The sequence below is a fragment of the Equus quagga genome, chromosome 2, assembly GCF_021613505.1.
Source record: "Equus quagga isolate Etosha38 chromosome 2, UCLA_HA_Equagga_1.0, whole genome shotgun sequence".
NCBI classification, from domain to species: Eukaryota; Metazoa; Chordata; class Mammalia; order Perissodactyla; family Equidae; genus Equus; species Equus quagga.
The window spans coordinates 94,723,236-94,741,649 of record NC_060268.1 but is presented as its reverse complement, the minus strand read 5'-3'; the positions used below and the strand labels follow the sequence as shown (position 1 = coordinate 94,741,649).

At 37.0% G+C, this 18,414-nt stretch overlaps 1 protein-coding gene across 1 annotated transcript in view; it reads right to left on the bottom strand.

The window, feature by feature from the left end:
• ADAMTSL3 (ADAMTS like 3) overlaps positions 1-18,414 on the bottom strand; it is a 312,372-nt gene that overhangs the window by 194,041 nt on the left and 99,917 nt on the right. The window contains exon 5 of the mRNA XM_046655289.1: positions 2,704-2,749. Coding sequence (XP_046511245.1) covers positions 2,704-2,749 — 46 coding nt within the window. The remainder of the gene's footprint in view (positions 1-2,703; positions 2,750-18,414) is intronic.

Below are 18,414 nucleotides of genomic sequence, written 5' to 3'. Positions count from 1 at the left end.
GAAACTCTGAGTTTACAATGGCAAGCATAGAAATTAATGCCATATTCTTATGAAATCTTTCTAAGGACTCCAACTCTGAGAACTAGAAAAAGGCAAAAGTTACATTGCTGTCCTCCCCCCAACTCCCCCTCCCTCAGCATCCATTTCTCACCAGCCTAGAGGTGGTACAGCCTAGAGGTTTCCACGGTATCCTCCCAGAGGGGTCATCAGTTAGAGACCACGGGTCCTCCCAAGACCCACAGAGCCTCAGGGGCATCAGATCTTCACTCAAATGCACCAAAGTCCTAACCTAATATGCACTACTTTCGGTATATTACATTTCATCTCTACACTCTACACTGTAGACAATATTCCTAGAACCCCGTAACACCCGTGTTGAAAAAGATGCCTTTTTGGAATTAGCTAGAGCAGAGTGACACACACACATAGAAACCCTAGAATGAAATCTCTTGATCTGGGAATTTAAAATGAATTCCCCTAGAGAGCTTCACAGAGTATTGCTGGATAGCACACTGTTGTGAAATTGATTCTTGAAGGACTGGAAGGAATGGGCCAGTCCAATTTTCCTGAGAAGACAAGCTGTCCCACTGTGCTAATCAGAATAATGCACCCTCTCCCCCTCCCCACAGATGCTCCCAACCTAACCCCTAGCACCTGTGAATATCTTACCTTACATGGCAAAAGGGACTTTGCACAAAGCAGCCTTTAACTAAGGGTAAGGACCTTGAGAATGGGGAGATCACCCCGGATTATCCAGGTGCGTAAAGCTTGCTCAGATGGTCACAGGCAGGGATGACCACAGAAAAATGGTCAGAGGGGTGTGATATTTCCAACTTTGGAGATGGAAGAAGGGGACACGAGCCAAGGGATGTGGGCAGCCTCTAGAAGTGGGAAAAGACAAGGAAACAGATTCTTTCCTCAAGCGTCCAGAAGGAATGCAGTGCTGCTGACCCCTTAATTTTAGCTCAATGAGTCCCCTATTGGACTTCTGACTTCCAGAAGTGTAAGATAATAAACTTACGTGTATTTTTTGTGTGGTGTGTGTGTGTGTGTGTGTGTGTGAGAGAGGAAGATTGGCCCTGAGCTAACCTCTGTTGCCAATCTTCCTCTATTTTGTATGTGGGACACCGCCACAGCACGGCTTGATGAGTGTTGTTTAGGTCCACACCCAGGATCCAAACCAGTGAACTCCAGGCCACCAAAGCAGAGAGCACAAACTTAACCACTACACCATCAGGCCGGCCCCAATAAATCTGTGTTGTTTTAAGCCACTAAGTTCACGGTAATTTGTTACAGCAGCAATGATAAAAAAAAATTTTAAAAGCAATGCACTCAGGCAAAAGATAGTAGATCGAAAAGTCTCATGGATAAAACCCTCAGGCTGCTAACGCATTCATGCGCTTGTTTAAGCAGGAATGCTAGACTATATCTGTACCTAAAGGCCTGCCTTTGCCTGGGCTCAGGTCAATCTCTCTTCCTCCTTCATCCCCCACCTGGCCTTCCAGCTCACCACATGGAGCCCTCATGCACACGTATGTCTCTCTAGCCCTCTGACTTCCATGCTGTCATGGGACATGTGAGCCTCTCCCAGGACATGGTGGACACAGGTCTAGCTACCTCGGGGCTGAGTGACACTGGAGTTTGAGTGCCCAATAAATAAGCCACCATTTTTCCCACCTAAGTTTCAGAGATAAAGATAAACATTTCTACTTCAAAGCTGATTAAAATAGACCAAAAACATGGCTTGAGCTGTGCAGGCACAAGGCCTTGCGACCACTGCCTGCTCCACCCCAGTCTAGAGCTTGGGGCTGCCCACTGAGGAAAGTCTGGGTCTGCAGAACAGAAATGCTTGCCCAGGACTGTGGTCTCCCTCCGGCCCAGGACACAGAAGGAGGAGAGGGGGACAAAGCCTCAGGAAGTGAAATTTTAAAGTAAACTAGTTACAGCCAATTGAGAAAAGCGGACATAAAAAAATTAAAAACTAAATCTCCCTTAGATGTCACATTCTCAGAATTCCCTTTTAATTCCTGTCATTTTGATTTGGGTACATATCACTCGGAGAGAAATGTTTTGCGTGGAAAATAGGACTGCTTCTTTCTGATATTTATTTTGCATTTCCAATTTGTAAAGCAAAATATTTGCATTTTGCTTTTCAGTGTTGGTTTATAATCCTTCCTTATGTGTGATTTTCTTGAGTCACCCACATGCTCCTGAACTCATCCTGCAGTGGGCAGGACCGGCGGTTTGGAACAGGAGAAACAGCACTAGACCAGTTCAATCTGTGCTCCTCCTAGGCGGCTCCTGGAAACAATTTCACCTCCCTCAGCCCTAGTCCCTCATTTGCAAAAGAGATGTCACCGTCACCACACCTAGGGTGCCCACATCTCCCCAAAACAGCGAGGGTCACGGGAGATCGAGCACATTAAAGTGCTTTGAACTCTGAAGGCATTTACAGGTATTATGTCCTGTTCCTATGAATTCAGAAATTATTAAATACTTACCAAATTAGATCACAAGTGTGAAATGGCCTAAGAAGGTAGTATAAATGGAAGGTCTGAGATATACAAAACCTGTGGTCAATTAAACAGATATTCAAATTTTCCACCAAGGGGACCAAGAGGCTTTACTGTACACATTATAACATTATAACTTAAAACATGAACATATTTTATTGGATTGTATAATTTTTATTACAGAACTTACATGATTGCTGCATGTCTTATATCGAATGTTCTGCCCTTCACAATTCCTAAGGGAAAAAGGAAAATAATGATTTCATAAAAGTGGTAGACAGCAAAAAAAAAAAAAAAAGCCAAAATAAGGCAGTGGTAAAATTTTTATTAGTGCACATTACCTCAAAGATTCAAAGTTTAAATTCTAAGAAATAACAGGAGGCCGAAAAGTGCTGTGGAAGTGTCACTCTAAATAGGGAGTTAATTCTTCACTTGAATTAATGTAATAATATTACTTACAGCTTTCGCCCTGGGGGTCCATATAACCAGTGAAATTAATATATGATGTGTGAGTGTGTGTGCATGCACGTGTGTGTGTGTGTGTGTGTGTGTGTGTGTAATGTGTGCATGTGTGTATTTTCTTCTATGAGGAAGAAGGGAAAGCTACAGGCAGAAGCATTTGTGTAGCTGCTCCCTGTGGGGGACCTTCTCTTCTCCCTGACTGAGGTAACCCAAGTCAGCAGGGCACCCCATGTTCTTCTCCAATGGATACAACTGTCTCTGTTAAAAATTTGCTTGAGGCAATGCTTCTATTTTTTATTTCGACCATTGGCTTTACTAAATGGATGCTACAAAATAGCGCTGGAGTGGCTTTCTTGGGGTACCGGAACTGGAAGAGTCTGAAGTCATAAATTTGAGAATCCTGGAAGGATGTCCACCCATACCTTTTCCTCCCCTCCAGCCGCTTGCTCTGGGACCCTGCCACTCATTTTCCAGGCAGATGTTCCCTTTGGATGTTTGGAATTCCATCCAGCAGGTACGTCCCTCAAGCAGTGCCCAGTGCTCTATATTTTACATAAATTCCTTAAAGATATCTGATCTATTAACGGTACGTTTCCCAATTTTTCAATGGAGTTACATATTTTTACCTTTCATGTCTCCCTGGCCAATTCAATGGCAAATTGGGAGCGAGGAAAGCTAAACAGAGGCTTAACTCATCACCTTGAAGTAAAAGTCAGTCGATACTATTTTGACTGTTTTAAAATATTTAGTCCTACAAAAACAGAAATTTTTAAGAAGTGGACCTGAAGAGATCATTCTTTTGCTGGCATGATTTAAATATGAACCTATATGAAATGATTAATAGAGTCTATTTCAGAAATACATAACTCATTGCACATACTTTCTAATGATTCTATTTTTACTGATTACAAAAGGAGTAAGTGAAAACTAATAACGTGACAAGAAGTATAGAGGAGGAAAATGAATCATTCAAAACCCCGTCACCAAGATCTTCACTCTTAATTTTTTGGCATTTAATCTTCCAGTGTTTCTGCCATGACCTATTTACAGATGTAAAATCATACTGCTAATTCAACTTTGTATTTGTTTTAATCTAACATAACAAGGATTTTCCCATTTTATTAATAATTCCTGGAAAAACTGTTTTAATGACTACATAACAGCCCATTATACAGACATTATATTTTTTGTAGTTTTGCATTTAAAATATTTTTAAATTGCGGTAAAATAGACATAACATAAAATTTACCACCTTAATAATTTTTAAATATACTATTCAATATTGTAAGCACATGCATGTGGTTGCACAGACATTACCTTTTGTGGCTATTTATGCTGCCTCCTCTCTTTACCTACTTTTAAAACTTACATACAGTAAAATTCACTTTTTGGGCGTGTATAATTTTATGAGTTTTTACAAACCCATACAGTTGTGTAAGCACGACCACAATCAATATATGGAACAGTTGCATACCCCATAAATGCCCCCATGTTACCCCCTTGTAGTCAACTTCTCCCCACCCTCAGCCACTGGCAACCACTGATTTGTCTTCTGTCCTATTAATTTTGCCTTTTCCAGAATGTCATATAAATGGAATCTTACAGCTTGTAGCTTTTTGAGACTGACTTCTTTCCCTTAACATAATACATCTGAAACTCATCCGTGTTGTTGCACGTGTCAGTAGTTTTCTCCTCTTTAATTGCTGAGTAGTATTCCATTGTATCTATGACCAACAGTCTGTTTATCTGCTCACCAGCTAGATATTTGGGTTGTTTCCAGTTTGGGGCAATTATGAACTAAACTGCCGTAAACATTCACATATAGGTTTTGTGTGAACGTAGCTTTTCATTTCTCTTGGGTAAAAACTAAGAAGTGGGGTTGCTGAGTATGCTGCTTTTTATATAATATAATAAAGCTTTGCTAAACATCTCTATACTTTCATTTTTGTTCATATCTGGAATACGTCTCAAGAAGTGGATAACAAATGCCAGTCCTTTCATAATATGACTTTTCCATGTATGAGTTTTTAACTCCTGGTGGGTATTACTTGATTGGCTGTTTTTCTAAGAAGAGTATATGGATGGCATATTATTCACCTTTGTGCTTCACATAGGAAAGGCAATGCAGCAAGATACATTGCTGTTTCCATGATGCTTTTTCCGCAAAACTGTGGGCACGCTTCATTGACTTTTGACACTTAGACTTGCAGAGGAGAAGTCTGATTTTCATTCTTTTGTACATGTCTGGAAGCTTAGACTTTTTCGTTTTGTTTTGTTAGTATTTGAAGTAAAAATTGTAGTCAAAATATATCCAGTTGTGCGTTTACTTTTACTGATTTTGACCAAAAATGGTGAGCTCTTTTGATTGGAATACTTAAGGTTTTTATTTGCAGTGCTGCAGATTATTCTCAGATTACGATTTTGATTACCGCTCTTGTTCCAAGAACGCCTGTAATTCTTAAGTTAGGGTTCCCTCTCTCTGCTCCTATTATTTCCCTATTGATCTATCTATGATGTTCTCTTATATACATCTCATTTCTTTGAGCTTCTCTTACGCTTCCAAGAAATCTCCTACAGTTACTCCTCCACATGACTGAGTTTCTTTTTACGTAATGATTATTGTGTTTTTTATTGTCTGACATATTTTTTGAGACTGCTTTTCCCTTTTTCTTTCTTTGCAATCCTTCTCAAACTCAGCCTTCTCCATTTACATCTCATCCCACCCTAACCTCGCTCTCTGTTCCAACTGCAGCGTAGCCCTAGTCTCCTCATCTCTTTGTTTTCTGGGAGGTGCAATCCCAATGGGATTTAGAAGGCACGTGGGAGAAAGAAGTTTTGGAGTGAAAAGAACAGCATTAGAGCTGCCTCCAAAAGCACTACCTGAATGGTAGTTAAATTTCTGAACTTGAAAACAGACAAGGTGTTCAATTAGTTGCCCTTTTTAATATAATTCTCTCGACTTGAGGATTAGGACATCTTCCCAGATTACTGCAATGGGTTGACCCAGTCTTAGTATTTTGTAACACTGTCTATTTCCATCTTTGTCACTTGTCAGAGGTACACGACTTCGAAATTTAATATTAAACTCTTCATGAGGCTACATCAAATTTTAAGCATTCAAGAAGCACCAAACTGGGAGGCTGGTGGGAAAAGCATATTAGGGTGAAGAAGTCTCTCTCGCTGAAAGGGAAAAGATTCCACCCTCCTGGGAAACAACAGCTACGCCAGCAGATAAGGCCATTTACTTACATGACTTATTTCATTGTGCTTTATATGTGTGGATGAAAGAAGAAAATAAATCACAGAAAAAGTGAAAGGGTAATTTAAAATACTCTGCTTATTTTGGAAAAGCCCCAGTTGAGGAAAGCAGGTAATAGATTAGGGAAGCGATAACCGAAAGCTTTTTGTATCATTCTGACTTATAAACCTAAAAAGCTTTGATTTTAATTTCAAGGGGGCAGGCAAATTACAGAGACACAGTTTAAGAAAGTATTTGAATTGATCTAAATACTGGAATACGAAAACTCTTGAAACTTACAAAGAATGACATTTTCTTTAAAAGTGTCTTCAAACTTCAGAAATAATTTTTCAGATGCATTTTTAGTAATCGTTTCATTTTTGCTATTTAAATAAGAAATAAAACTATTTTTGTAAAAAAAAAAATTTAAACTAAAAAGGAGAGAACATATCAGTCGAAGGAAGCTTATGGCTGTGTTTCAGGCCTGCTGTGTAGACCATATAGTTGGGGTCTACACCCCACTGCCATCTGCTGTGTCCTAATGGCAAGCCTCGTATCCAGGAGGCAGTAACTTGCATCTTGAGTGTTGAGCCTGAAAATCTAAACCGAAAATGTAAGTATATCTGCATTTCAAATTCCACTACAGCTGCAGAAAGTTATACGGAAAACAGAACATTTTATTTCATGAATGCTCAAAAATATAAAGTATCATTTGGACTCATTGCTTCTCCAAGAAGCTCTGATGGTGAACCTACTAGGTACCAGGAGGTGGATATAAAGATGGGGGAGATTCTCTCTCAATTCCCTTAACAAGTCAGTAGGAAGGTTTTTTAACCCAACCATCTGGCCGAGATTTTCATCATTCTGCTTCACTTTGTCCAACCTAACAACGCACTAAACCCACTGACTGGCCTCTATTGATGTGGCATGCTTTGGTTACAATTTAGTATGAAAATGAATGACCACTTTATGAAACAGGCATAAACTGAAATGCAAGTTATTTTAAGGTTAAGGACACTAGAGTCCTAATTCCCCAAGCAAGAACCTGCCAGCTTATTCTGGAAATGATTCCTTTGGCTCAAAGCAACTCAGCTACAGAAATATTACTTTCAAGTTTTTAATTTCATTCTAATTATTATATGCAAGAGCTAATGGTTATCAGGAGTATATGAAAATTCAAGAACATCATTTCACAATTATGTATTTTCTATCCATTACAACATTCGTAACACCCTGAAACTGAAGATTTTTGAAGCCATAAATTTGTGAATATATAAAAAACATATGTTGATTCCACACGAGGATACGTTAGAAACATTAATAAAATTTCCCTGGAGTTTATAGCACTATAATTTATTACATTCATTTGATGATATATTGACTCAAATACTAGTGTCTTAAAAACTGAGAAGCATGTGTTTTGAAGAATAAAAATATATTAATTTTTAAAAATAGTAGTTAGCTTAAACCTGTGTTTCCCATGGTTGGCACTTGACTAGAATATTAAGTTACAAATTTCTGCAGGAGAAAGAGACATTCTGGCTGGCGTATGGTTTGCAGGGCAAAAGAACTGACTGTGCATTTAAATGTAATCAAAGTCTGAAATAGCTTTATCCACAAAGAAATAAATGAGCAAAATAGCTACATCCGTCCCCTTCTCTAAATCATGAATATAAAGGAGCTCACTGATAAAATGAGAAAGCACTGAAATGGTTTCTAAAGCTTTGGGATAGCTTTTTATTTGGTTTTATATGTAACCACCTCCATATTCCTCTTCCAAGAAAAATCGACCACGAGAACTCAATATTTATGAAGATTTAATAAGTCTCTAAAGCTGTTTGAGGATAAAGAGACTCGATCAGCTTTCCAAGGGAAGTAGGTTTCCTTCTTAAGAATCTCAGAGTACTTCCAAAATTACAGTGAAATTTCTTAATATGGGAGTGGGTAGGTAAGGTTTGGGGCTGCCAAAAAGGTGGGGAGCAGGAATAAATGAATTATTAACAAACCTGCCGCCCTTCTTTTGAATTAATCTGATTTAATTTGTATGCAGAGAAATGATGTTACTGCCCCTGTTTGTCATCAGAGAAGAGGAATGAGTGGGTGTGCCACAAGCCTGGCCCCATGCCAGGAACCAAGCCGGAAAAAGGACATACACTTATCTTACTGTAAATACCACAGAACATACTGTTGTCTCCTTTACTTTTTAATATTTGGTTTAGGATCTTTTCTAGCCTCAGATATTTGATCAAATTAGATGAGCTCAGAGAGTGAGCAAACTTGGGCATTCTCAGGCCTCAGAGCAAATTTCAGAATACAGGTTAAGATTGGTACATACAGAGACTAAAACACACTATGTAAGCCCTAAAAAAAAAATGAAAAAGTTAAGTACTACTTCAGGAATGGAGACTCAACATATAGTAGCAATATTTAGGATAGAATTGTTTTTGTGTTTCTATAGTTATTTTATTATGAAATGTGTTAAGTCCACCAAAAAGAAAGGAGAATGATATAAACTCATGGACACATCAGTAAGCTTCATCATTTCTTAAAAGTTTGGAGTTTTAAGAAATGTATTGTTACAAATACGGTGGAAGCTCCCTGCCAAACGGCCTCAATCCTATTCGCCCCCTCACTTGCCCCACGCTCCAGAGGTAACTAAGGAAATGGTACCATAGTGTGCATAACCTGCCACAGCTTGATTTTTTTGTCTCAACACTATGTTTTCAAGAATATCTATGTTGACAGATGCAACTTTAATTCATTCATTTTTATGGTTCTAGAGTAATCCAATTTATAAACATACCACAATTTATCTATCGATTCCTTTTTTTTTGGTGAGGAAGATTGGCCCTGAGCTTACATCTGTGCCAGTCTTCTTCTATATTTATGTGGGATGCTGCCACAGTCTGTCTTGATGAGTAGTGTGTAGGTACACACCCAGGAGCTGAACTCCGCTGACGTGGAGTGTCCAAACTTAACCACTACACAACCGGGCCAGCCCCAATTTGTCGATTCTTTTTATTTTCTATTGATCAATTTTCCTGAAATTTTATGGAGATTTAGGTCTGTTCTGCAATGAGCAATCTTGTACTATCTCCTTAGGCACATCTGCACACGTGTCTCTGGCATATAAACCCAAGTAGGACTGTCCCGTGGTGGGCATCCACAGCTTCGCTGTCACTAGATATTGGCAAATAGCCCTCTAAAGTGGGAAAACCAATTTTCACCCCTACTAGTCACGCAGGAAGGGTCTTGCTTTTACACGTCTAAGTCAATATTTGACATTTTAAAACTTTTCAATTTTTCCCAGTCTGAAGAATACGAAATACCTCACTTTGCATTCTTCGGCATGTTCCATTAGTGAGGTTAACATTTCCATTTACTTTGACCAGGCAGCTTCCCCTTCTGTGAATTTCCTGTTCATGGCCTTTGTCCATTGTTCTACTAGCTTGCTCTTGCTTTTGTTTTATTGATATGTAGAAGTTACTTAAATAGTTCAGATACTAATCCTTTACGTCCAGAGTCTCCCACTCTCATCTTTTCTTTGGGTTGATAGTATATTTTTATGATACATATCAAGTGTTTTCTTAGTGTGCTTGAATGTAACCATATTTTCCCTTGGAACTTACACTCTTTGTATCTTAGTGAAGATCACAAAGACATTCCCCTATGTTTTCTTCTAAATATTTTCATCATTTGCTTTTCATAAGTAGACTTTAATCCCCCCGAGAATGTATTCTTCATATAGATTGGCATTTTCTAATATTTTTCCTTTGGATATCAATAATCATATCTGAGCCCCATGTATCGAATATCCACCCTTTCTCCACAAATTTTTAGTGCCGCCTTCAATATATATCAAATTCCCATACATGCATGTTTCTGATTCTTGACTCTCCGTTTTGCTATCCTGGTCTATTTGTGCCCATGCTACTATTGTAGTTAAATTTTAAAAAATTAGCATCTGGGCAAGTCTCCCATTTTTTTTCTTCTCTAAATTGTTTTCATTATCTTTGTACTTCCACATGATTCTTAGAATTGGAATTACGCTTAAAGATTAGGTTAGGGGAAATTGGCATTTTTATGATTTTGAGACTTCATATTTATGAACATATTATATCTCTCTATTTAGGTGAGCTTTTAAATAGTTCATAAAAGTCTTGTACATCTTTTATTGAATTTATTACAAGGTATCTTATATTTTGTTAGTAGCATAAATAGTATCTTTTTGAAATTTTGCTTTCTTATTAACTTTTCCTACTGTGTAAGAATACAGTTGTTATTTGTGCATTAGTTTTGTTTCCAATAACCTTAATGAACTCTTTTATTAGTCCTATTATTTTATGTATAGATACTCTTGGATATTCTATCTAAACAATCAGGTAGTCTCTGAATAATGAGAGTTCTGTTTCTTCCTTTCTAATCTTCGTATTTCATATGTTTTCTTGCCTTATTGCACTAAGCATGACCTCAAGTACAATTATGAATATAAATAATCAGAGCAGGCATTCTTATCTCAGACCTAATGCTAAAGAAAATGCAGTAACATTTTACTATGAAGGATGATATCTACTGTGGATTAAGAGAGTGTACACCTCTATTCCTAGTTTGCTAAGATTTTTCTTTCCAGCTATGAGTAAGTGTTCATTTTATCAAATGCATTTTTGCATCGACTTAGATAACTGTATGACTTTTCTCCCTTAAATCTTCAGTACTGTGCCTGCTGGTGCTTACTCATGGCAAATACTTCCTTATGTATTACGTATTTTAGGATTACGAGTTTATCGTAAGCAGGGCTGTACTGATAGGATTAGGAATCCTATACAGCCTGGCTTGGTGACCCACATCTCTCTATCTTTTACCACTACCAGTAACCTCAGGGTTATTGCAGGTTACAAGACCACTTTTCATATTAATTTCTTACCTCAAAGCTCCCACAATCACATAGGATATATAAATTCAACTCAATATATACAAGCTATATAGATCAATACACACGCACCTCAAACTCTCAGGAGAACAGGTCCATTGTTCCAAAGTGGACATTTTTTCCCTTCAGTGTTGAGATCAAGATATTTAAATTCCCTATGCTGGTATTTTCTTCTCTATTCCATCTGTTTAGTACATATATGGAACTAATGGTTCTTCCTTTATCTCAGGGTTGGAGTTCCCATGCTGTGCCTCACATACACTCAAGACTTGACATCTTGTGATTATGAAGGAATTAAAACTCAACAGCCTGAGTTCTAGAGACCAGAAAATCCCATCTCCATCCCTGGGGTAGGCAGAGAATCAGTATGCACTTACTGAGCTGGCCTTCAGTTTCCTCTTTGTTTTTGGTTCTGTGGTTTCCTTTAATTTCTTGTAGGTTCAGCTTTACTTTTTTTATACATACATATATTAAGACTTTACTTTTTCAGAGAAGTTTTAGGTTCACCGCATAATTGAAGGGAAAATGCAGAGATTTCCCATATATCCCCTGCCCCCACATATGCATAGCTTCCCCCATTATCAACATGCCCCACTAGATGGTACATTTGCTACAACTGATGAAGCTACATTGACACATCATAATCAGCCAAAGTCCACAGTTTATATTAGGGCTCACTCTTGGTATTGTACATTCTATGGGTTTGGATAAACGTATAATGACATACATCCATAATTATGGTATCATACAGAGTATTCTCACTGCTTTGAAAATCCTCTGTGCTCTGCCTACTTATCCCTCTCATTGATCCTTTTACTGTCCCCATAGTTTGACTTTTCCAGAATGTCATACAGTTGGAATAATACAGTGTGTAGCCTTTTCAGATTGGCTTCTTTCACTCCGTAATATGCATTTAAGATTCCTCCATGTCTTTTCATGGCTTGATAGCTCTTTTCTTTTTAGCACTAAATAATATTCCATTGTCTGGACGTACCACAGTTTCTTTATCTATTCACCTAATGAAGGACACCTTGGTTACTTCCAAGTTTTTGCAGTTATGAATGAAGCCTCTATAAACATCCGGGTGCAGGTTTTCACGTGGACATAAGTTTTCAGATCCTTTGGGTAAATATCAAGGAGCACAAATGCTGGATCATATGGTAAGAGTATGTTTAGTTTTGTAAGAAACTGCCCAACTGTCTTCCAAAGTGGCCATACCATTTTGCATTCCCACCAGCAATGTATGAGTTCCTGTTGTTCCACATCCTCACCAGCATTTGGTGTTGCCAGTGATCCAGATTTTGGCCATTCTAATAGCTGTGTAGTAGTATCACATTGTTGTTTTAGTTTCCTGATGACATATGATGTGGAGCATCTTCTCAAATGCTTATTTGCCATTTATATATCTTGTTTGGTGAAGTGTCTGTTAAGGTCTTTGGCCCATTTTTTAATCGAGTTGTTTTCTCATTGTTGAGCTTTAAGAGTTTTTTGTATATTTTGGATAACAGTCTTTTATTAGATGTGTCTTTTGAATTTATTTTCTCCCAGGCTGTGGCTGGTCTTCTCATTCTCTCGACACTGTTTTCTGCAGAGCAGAAGTTTTTAGTTTTAATGAAGTCCAGTTTATCAATTATTTCTTTCATGGATCGTGCCTGTGTGTGACGTTCTACTTAAAAAGTCACTGCCATGCCCAAGGTCATCCAGGTTTTCTCCTATGTTATCTTTTAGCAGTTTTATAGGTTTGTGTTTTATACTTAGGCCTGTGATCTATTTTGAGTTATTTTTTATGAAGGGTGTATACATATATATAAGGTCTGTGTCTAGATTCTTTTTTTTGCATATGGATGTCCAGTTGTTCCAGCATTATTTGTTGAAAAGACAGCCTTTACGCCATTGTATTGTCTTTGCTCCTTCGTCAAAGATCATTTGACTATATTTATGGAGGTCTATTTCTGGGCTCTCTATTCTGTTCCATTAATTTATTTGCCCATTCTTTCACCAATACCACATTGTCTTGATTACTGCAGCTTTTTACTAAGTCTTGAAGTCAGGCAGCATTAGTCTTCCAACTTTGTTCTTCTCCTTCAGTATTGTATTGGCTGTTCTAGATATTTTCCCTCTCTATATAAACTTCAGCATCAGTTTTCCGATAGCCACAAAATAACTTGCTGGGATTTTGATTGGGATTGCATTGATTCTATAGATCAAGTTGGGAGGTACTGACATCTTAACAATATTGTCTTCCTATCCATGAACATGGACTATCTCTTCATTCAGCTTGACTTTTAAAAAGATTTCTGTCCTATTTCATCTGGCATTTCTAGGTGTTTTTTAAATTGAATTGACTCTTTTAAAATAACTGTAAATCACATGCACTTGTAAGAAATAATGAAAAGAGATCCCACGTATCCTGTTTCTCTCAATGGGAGCATCTTGTAAAACTATAGTACAAAAACACAACCAGGATACTAACATTAATACAGTCAAAATACAGAAAATTTCTATCACCCTAGGATCCCTTCAAGTTGCCTTTTATAGCTGTACCTTGTTTCTTCCCACTCTCACCTCCTCCTTAATATCTGTCAATTATTAATCTGTTTTCCATTTCTATAATTTTTGTCATTTCAAGAACATCATATAAATGGAATCATATAGCATGTAACCTTTGGACAATGGGGTTTTTTTGTTTGTTTGTATTTTGTTTTTGCTTTTTACCTCAGCATAATTCTCTGGAGATTCAACCAGGTCCTTGTATATATCTGTGGTTAATTTTTTTTAACTGCTGTGTAGTATGCATTCCACAGCATGGATGTACTATAGTTTTTTTAACTATTCACTCACTGAAGGCATCTGGGCTGTTCCCATCTTTTGGATATTATGAGTAAAGCTGCTATAAACATTCATGCACAGTTTTTCATGTGAACTCAAGCCTTCATTTCTCTGGGATAAATGCCCAGGAGTACAACTGCTGCATTGTACGGTAGTTGTATGTTTATTTTTTTTAAGAAACTGCTTAACTGTTTTCCAGAGTGGCTATACTACTTTACATTCCCACCACCAACGCAGAAGTGATTGTTTCTCTGCATCCTTGCCAGCATTTCGTGTTGTCACTATTTTTTTTTTTTTTTAGCTATTTTGATAGATATGTAATGATATCCCATTGTGGGTTTAATTTGCATTTTCCTAATAGCTAGTGATATTAAGCATATTTTCATGCACTTATTTTATATGTATCCTCTTTGGTGAAATATCTGTTCATATCTTTTGTTCATTTCTAACTGGGTGGTTTGTTTTTTAATTGTTGATTTTTAAGAGTTCTTAATATGGATACCAGGCCTTTGCAGATACATGGTTTGCAAACAGTTTCTCCCATTGATCAATGCGCTTATCCTTCTTCCAATATCACAGTATCGATTACCGCAGCTATATAATAAGTCTTGAGATCACATAGACTGATTCCTCCTACTTTACTGTTTTGGTTTTCTTTGTCCCAAATAGTTTTAGCTATTTTAGGAATTGTGCCTTTCCATATAAATCTTAGAATAATTTTGTTTATATCTACAAAAAAAGTTGCTGGAATTTTGAGTGAAAACAGGTTAAACCTCTAAGTCAATTTGGGAGAACTTATGTCTTTACTACTCTAAGTCTTCCAATGCATAAACACAGCCTCTCCACTTACTTAGATCTTTATCTCTTCCATCAGCACGTTGCTGTGTTCATGTATATGTTCCGTTAGATTTACACCTAAACATTTAATCTTTTTGAGTGACTGTAAATGATTTTGTAAATGATTTTTAATTTTACTCTACACATTCATTGCTATTAAAGAAATAAAATAGATTTTTGAATGTTTATTTTGCATCCTGTGACCTTGTCAAACTCATTTTTAGTTCTGGGAGTTATTTTGTAGATTCCTTGAGATTTTCTACATAGACAAAAATGTCATCTGCAAATAAGGTCAGTTTCATTTCTTCTTTTTGATCTGTACATATTTTATTTTATTTTCTTGTCTTATTGCACTATGTGGAATAAGAGATTCCCCCTTTCCTGATCTTAGGGGGAAAGTTTTCAGTCTTTCAACTTTAAGTACAACACAAAATGTTAACTGTAAGTTTTTAGATATTCTTTATCAAATTGAGGACATTCCCCTCTATTCCTATTTTTCTGATCATTCCTTATCACGAATTGGTGCTGACTTTGTCAAATGCTTTCTCTGCATCAATTGATAGGATCCTATGATTTTTTTCTTCTTTAGTTTATTAACTGGCTGAATTACATTGATTGATTTTCAAATATTGAACCAGCCTTACATCCCTGAAATCAACCCTACTTGGTCATGGTGTATAATTCTTCTCATACATTTTTTAATACTATTTCATAGTATTTTGTTGACAATTTTTATATCTACTACACTCATGTGGGATATTGTCTGTAGTTTTGGGTTTTTTTATATAGTCTTTGTCTGTTTTTTGGTATCAGAGTAACACTAGATTCATAAAATGAATTGGGAAGTGTTCCTTCCTCTTTTATTTTCTGGAAGAGATTGTGTGGAATTGGTGTAAATCCTTTATTAAAAGCTTGGTAGAATTTGCCAGTGATACAGTCTGGGCCTGGAGATTGTTTAGGAGTAAAAAGACTTTTTTTATTATAAATTCAATTTCCATCATAGTTATGGAACTACTTACCTACTTCATACTAAGGATATCTTTGGACTTCATAGACCGAAGAAAGGTAGGTCCCAAGACAGCTATGAGGCCTTCCTGGAAGTAACTCAATTTGCTCTACAGAACTTACAAAAGGCTCCAGAAGTGGCACATCAGACACTTGTGAAAGTGGCATCAACTGGTTGTAAGTCTGTTTAAGAAGCAGTAAGACTCCAAGATTTGGAGTCTCCTTCTTTACTTTGGCAAAATACTGTGTTATTGTCTAAAGAGGGTAAAACAGAAAGTCGCTGGACTGACAAATAACTGGGTACAATTAAGGGCATAGGTACCATATTAAAAACAGGGATTAAATAAAAATGCATGTATTTAATGCTGAGACCCCAGCTTTCTGTCCTAGAATATTGAAATCAGAAGGTCCCTGTCTGAGAAATCAGAGCAGCTCAAAATGAAATATCTACAGACACCATCAGGCACAGAGACCGATCAGCCACATCTCCCTACAATTAAGTGCAGACTTTTTTCCTTCAATATGAAAAAACAAATAAGGATCACCAGAAATCTTAGAAAAGGCTTTAATGTGAAATGCAGTGACAAAGACAAACAAACAAACAAAAACCAGAAAACAGTACTTTGGAAGGAACTGAGACTATACAAGAGGAAGAAAACTCCCCCTAAAAAAGTCTATTCATATCCTCAGAGACAAACAAACAAAAGATACCGTACCTGGGAATCAGGGACAGAATGCGATTTAAAAATACATTTAAGGAACAAAAAAAAATCTCAGAAAAAAATAAAGAGAGAGGGAAAGAAAGACATATAAAATACCTAGTAAGAGAGTTGGAAAATAAGTTAAGTAAATCTCTTAGAAAGTAGGGCAAATGGACAAAGAGAGGAAAATAGGAAGTCCAATATCTGAATAATAGGAGTTTCAACAAAAGAGAATAGAGAAAAACGAAGAGAAGAAATCATCAAAGAAATAATTCAAGACCAAAAGGAATAAGTATTCATACTGAAAGGGTCTGCTCTGTGTCCAACAAATGGATGAAAACAGACCCAAACCGAGACAGAGCATTATGAGATTTTAGAACACCGGGAGCACCATGCTTCAGAGAGGAGAAAAAAAGATTAGGAAGTCAGAATGCCTTCAGGTTTCTTAATACATTGCTTTTTATTAGAAGATGGTGGAGCAGTGCCTTCAAGTTTTGAGGGAAAATAATTTCTATATAATTTCATACCTAGAAAGTCATCATTTAACTTTGAGGGTAAAATAAAGACATTCTCAGATATCCAGGAATGTATTCCATAAAAATGAGAAGGTAATTAAGAAAAAGGAAGAGAGGTGATGAGGAAGCGGATCTAACACAGGAGAGAGAGAAACGACAGACAGGAGGACAGAAAGATGAGATTCCAAGAGGCCCCTGAGTTCCCAGCTGGAGAGCAAGCGATTCAGCTGAAGGCCAGTAAGAATTCTCCAGAAGAGAAGTCTAAAAGAATATGAAGGAGAATGAAAATTAGAAAAGTGAGTGAAAATTAGAGTAATTTCTCTGAATTAGTGATAAACATGTAGGAAACTAAGAAAACAAGCCAGCAGAAGACAAGGCAACTGTTGACTCGAGAGAAAAGAAAAAAATACTCAGGAAAGGAAAAATAATTACAGTAGATCACATGACTCAGGTATAGTGAATAGTATAAAGACATAGTGACAACAATTTAAACACTGAGTATCGGTCTAGACAAAGTTACATGTAACCCTGGAATGAGGAACTGGAAGTGAGAGAGAGAGAGAGAATAGGTGTGTGTGTGCACATGCACACAGGGACCAAGAGGTGTGAAATATTGCTAAATCCTCATCTTCCAAAGTGTGAAGCTAATAGATAAGGCCTCGAACTGAGCAGTCAGGAAGTTGCAATACAGCATGTCATTTAGAAATTTAGAATAAACCTAAAGAGAATCAGAGCAAAGAGTTAATAGCAGCTGCCCCCGGGGAACGAGAAAATGGGAGGAAGGAGATAAAGAAACTGTTGTTTTCACCCCACGCTTTGCTGAGCTATTTGGCTCTTTAAACTATATACATGTACCTGTACGGAAAACATAAATAAATAAAATAAAATCTTTTAAAAAATCTCACTGCAAAAAGTCTGTATTCCCCAATATAGTTTTCAATACTGTTCACAAAATTATCCCTCGTTACCTATCCCACAGACCCATACTATAGTCAAGCAGGCTTTTCTTGAATCAACCCTAGAATTTATTAATTCATTTATCTATTTATTTATAGAACAAAATTTACTAAATTTCCACTATGTGTCAGTAATAACGGTGGACACAAGATAAAGAGATAAAAGACACCATCTACACCACTTAAAGTTTTGTTTGAATTGTGGAAATAGAAACACAAAAAAACACATTGAAATAGAACTCTGATAAAAGTATTCACAAGATTCTAAGGAAACACAGAAGCATTGCACCTGACCTTGTAAAGGAGAGGAACTGCCAACAAAAGCTTAAAGGAAGAAATGGGGATTCAAAGGAGTTTCAAATTCAACTATGTATCAACCAGAAAAAGGAGAAAAGGATGCTTTGAGAAGAAGGAAGAGCATTGACAAA